Source organism: Monopterus albus, unplaced genomic scaffold, assembly GCF_001952655.1.
Source record: "Monopterus albus unplaced genomic scaffold, M_albus_1.0 scaffold136.1, whole genome shotgun sequence".
In the NCBI taxonomy this organism is placed as follows: Eukaryota; Metazoa; Chordata; class Actinopteri; order Synbranchiformes; family Synbranchidae; genus Monopterus; species Monopterus albus.
The window spans coordinates 223,812-227,963 of record NW_018128016.1 but is presented as its reverse complement, the minus strand read 5'-3'; the positions used below and the strand labels follow the sequence as shown (position 1 = coordinate 227,963).

Here is a 4,152-nt window from a genome sequence, read left to right as displayed (position 1 = left end):
TTTAAATAGTATACCACACAAAAAAAGTTAATTCTTTCATTTAAATGTGGGTTGTGGGATCACACAAAACGATCTTGCCCAACCTGGAAACCCAAAGATGCATTCAAATGAGTTACCTCATTAATATTAAAAAGCTGAAATGAATGATTAATTTGCCATTTATATATCCATTAGAAAGTAGCAACAGTAACTGTAATCTGTATTCATTCACATTCAGTTTTGCCCTGTTCACTGTTACTGAGCAGTACTGTGACTTTCATTTTCTCCTAACAAACACCAGTGTGCAGCCATTTTGTCAGGTTGCACATACTGTATTTAAAGCACATATTGTGCAACTTGAGGTGACATTTCCATAGCTTTTGTAGACATAAATGTACATGTATTTCTTACACAAAGTCAGTTGGTTGCAAACCCATTGAAAGAAACATGCTTGATGCAGTGTGACAGCCAAAGTGTTGGATAGAGTTTCACATTCTATATATAAGCCTTGTGACTTGTGTTCCTGCTGTTCTATTTAAACGCCAGAGTCGCACTGTCAAAACAGAGAGAGGGGCGCAAAAAATATGATGGACCTTTTTGAGACCAACACTTATCTTTTTAGTGATTTGCATTATTTAGAGGAAGAAGATCATGGACCACTACAGCACTTGGACATGGCGGGGGTGTCTCCTCTGTACAATGGCAATGACAGCCCGCTGTCCCCGGGCCAAGATAATATTCCATGCGAGACCTGGGGGGAGAGTAGCGGAGAGGAGCACGTCCTTGCACCTGTGGGTCTCCGGGCGCACTGCGAGGGCCAGTGTCTAATGTGGGCCTGTAAGATCTGCAAGAGAAAATCAGCGCCGACGGACAGACGCAAGGCCGCCACTCTGAGGGAGAGGAGGAGGCTCAAGAAGATCAATGAGGCCTTCGATGCGCTGAAGAGGAAGACCGTGGCCAACCCCAACCAGAGGCTACCCAAGGTGGAGATTTTACGCAGCGCAATCAGCTACATTGAGAGATTACAGGACCTGCTGCAAACGCTGGACGAACAGGAGAAAACCCAAACTGGATCATCTCATTCTCATGATGTCAAAGAACACAGTGTAAGCTAACAGTAGATACAGCCTCTCAGATTACAATAAAATCCTCACAGTAATCCCATAATCTTACACTGTACTTGTGATATTTGGATGACTGTATGATACATTTGTGTTCCTTGCTATGTATCTGTGTATCTGTGGTGACTATAATGACATTACGGCATGTTTATTGTGTCTTTATCTGTCTATGTCACTATGATATTTTTCTTACAGTTGGGAGAAACAGTGAGATATTTAGTAATTATGTCAATAATATCACAGACACATCTTGTTATATTAATAGTTAGCATCATTTTCATACTTGTTGTTCATCTTATGTCTCTTTTAGGATGATCTTAGAGGTGTTTTCTATGACAATCCTCCATTTAAACTGATTTATACTTATGAACCATACGTTTATGTTAACATGTTTTATGTGATTTCTGCAGGTGGCCAGTCATGAGTACCACTGGAAAAAGCCCTCTGAGACCTGGCCGACCTCTGCTGACCATTCCACTGCAGCAATGATAAACCAGAGAGAAGGTAAAATTCAAGAGTGCTGAACCAAAAAGAAACAACAACAAAAACAAAAAGTCGAGCGGTATCAAAGATCAATTTCTTTTGTTTTCAGAAACCAGTGAGTCCTCTGCATCCTCCAGCCTCTTGCGTCTGTCCTCCATTGTGGACAGCATCACCACCGATGAGAAAATCAACTTTCCCAAGGACATCTCTGAAAACTGAAACAGCAGCAAAGACACTGACTGGGCAACAATTTTAAAATTTCAAATTTCCATTGTTTATCTCTAAATTATCTCTGCTATATTCAGCTATTCAAGCTTTTGTTTGTCATGTAGTTTTCATTTGTACTGCAGGAGCAACAAATATGTACATATTTTATAATAATGTGATGTTTAGATTTATTTATTTTATATTTAAAAGCATACAAACTCCTTAAACCTGATTGTATTTTAACATGTTTGTACTTAACCGACCAAGAAAATAAACAGCTCCTTTTGCAATACAGGAAACTACTCAGTTCCTCATTATTACAAGGTCATATTCATCCACTTTTGAGGTTCTACTGTATTTGACAAGCAGAGGCAATGCAAACACTAGACCACATCCTCCGCTCTCTGACTTCCACTCTTTTCCCATTTAAATATACAAAACCTACAAACAATGTCGATGTATTGTCCAAATTTATATTATATAAATTTACCCCCAGGCTGAAATGTGGGGGAGCATCTTAGAGTATTTAGGTCACGTTACTCCTCACTGCACCTCCATGTTTTACCAGTGGTGGTAGATGTACTCAGATTCTTTAACTAAGTAAAAGTAGTAATATCACAGTGTAGAAATGGTAAATGGTAAATGGACTATATTTATATAGCGCATTTTTCACAGTGTGTTGCACTGGCCAAAGCGCTTTACAGGAGATCATACACCTTTCACCCATTCACACACACATTCACACACCGATGACGACAAGTAAATGTCCTGCATTCACAGTGTTGCTTAAGCAAAAGTACAAAAGTCATCAAAACATATGTGAAGTAGCAAAAACAAAACTATCCAGAACTACATGTTTCACATTAATGTGTATCATATTATTGATGTATCACTGTGTTCATCACTTTAACGTTGCAGCTGGTAAAGGTGGAGCTAATGTTAACTACTTTATATACTTATAATCTGAAGTAATTTACATCCCACCAGGAATCAATAAAGTGTGTTGGTTATGCTGCATAAATGTGCCCCCCACCACTGGTTTTGCCAGTGGGTTACAGTACATTAACAGAAAACCCTACCAGTCCCTCCTGCATTCACGGCTACTCCAAGTCCATAAAGTCTGTCTGAACTGCTCGGTTTGCCGCTCTGCTTTGTTCCAGCTGATCCCACAGCAGTAACTCGAGTCCCCTGTAGACACAGTGTGTGTCTGCTCTCCACTCCTGTCATATGACGGGGACATGGAAACTTGGGCAGCAGGCTGGAGTGCAAAGCCCTGTGGGGCAATGAAGTTATCTGAGCCATTAGGTCTTAATTCATCATGGCTTGGTTCATCATCACATGGCAAAGTGTTTACATGGGAGCTATTAAAATGTGTGACATGATTCTAACGGCATGGAAATCCACTGAGTCTTGTTTGTTGTACATTAATATTAGAAGGGCCGATTTGTTGATAAACTCAGATCTACAGTGTGCGGATGACACGGAGCTCCGCCATCTCACAGGCCTGCTGACACACGTGCCCATGCGCAGTGTCACACATGGTGACCAGAAGCTAAAGACCTCAGTGCAACATCAAGCAAAGAGAAAACTAAAATAGTTCAACATGGATTCATTTAGCTTTAGCTATAGTAGAAAGCAAAGTATATTTCCTCGAGTACTGCACTTAGGAACAGATCCAAGGCGCTACTTAGTGGATGTAGATATTACTTCAAAGTACTTCTGTTTGTGGTTCAGTGCACAACTTACAATAACCTTAGATTTTTCAAATGACCGTTTATATTAAATTAGTTTTTAACTTAGTGGCAATGTCCTGATACAGTGTTGTCTCTTTGTCACTGTGCAACCAAACTAGTTTCTCTGTCAAGGGTTAATAAAGTGATCTGATCTAATCTTTGCTATACCTCTACCCTGTTAGATTTAAGATGGAAACACTCCAAATATCCACTCCACCATCTATTTTACACTTTCACTACAAGTTACTTTTAAGTGTCCACTAAAACATATAACTAAAGTGCCCTAATATTATAGTAGTAAAAAACAGCTCCCCTATGACAGTTTATAACAATGATATCCTGCTTAACAATTAAAGCAATTCTAATAATACTCCAAACATGTAGAGTATATAATGATATAACAATTGTACTTTTACTTTTTATATTTAAGTGCATCCATCCATCCATCAATTTTCCTCCGCTTATCTGGGACCGGGTCGCAGGGGCAGCAGTCTAAGCAAAGATGCCCAGACTTCCCTCTCTCCAGACACTTCCTCCAGCTCCTCCGGGGGAATGCAGAGGTGTTCCCGGCCCAGCCGAGAGACATAGTCCCTCCAGCGTGTCCTGGGTCTTCCCTGGGGCCTCCTCCC

The 4,152-nt window shown here is 40.3% G+C and overlaps 1 protein-coding gene across 1 annotated transcript; it reads left to right on the top strand.

Annotated features, from left to right (window-relative positions):
• The first annotated feature begins 422 nt into the window (after positions 1-422).
• Positions 423-2,084, top strand: myf6 (myogenic factor 6). Its single transcript, XM_020613683.1, has 3 exons — positions 423-1,085; positions 1,511-1,604; positions 1,693-2,084. The coding sequence occupies exons 1-3, from the start codon at positions 564-566 to the stop codon at positions 1,800-1,802; spliced, it is 726 nt and encodes a 241-aa protein (XP_020469339.1). The 5' UTR covers positions 423-563; the 3' UTR covers positions 1,803-2,084.
• Positions 2,085-4,152: the final 2,068 nt, after the last annotated feature.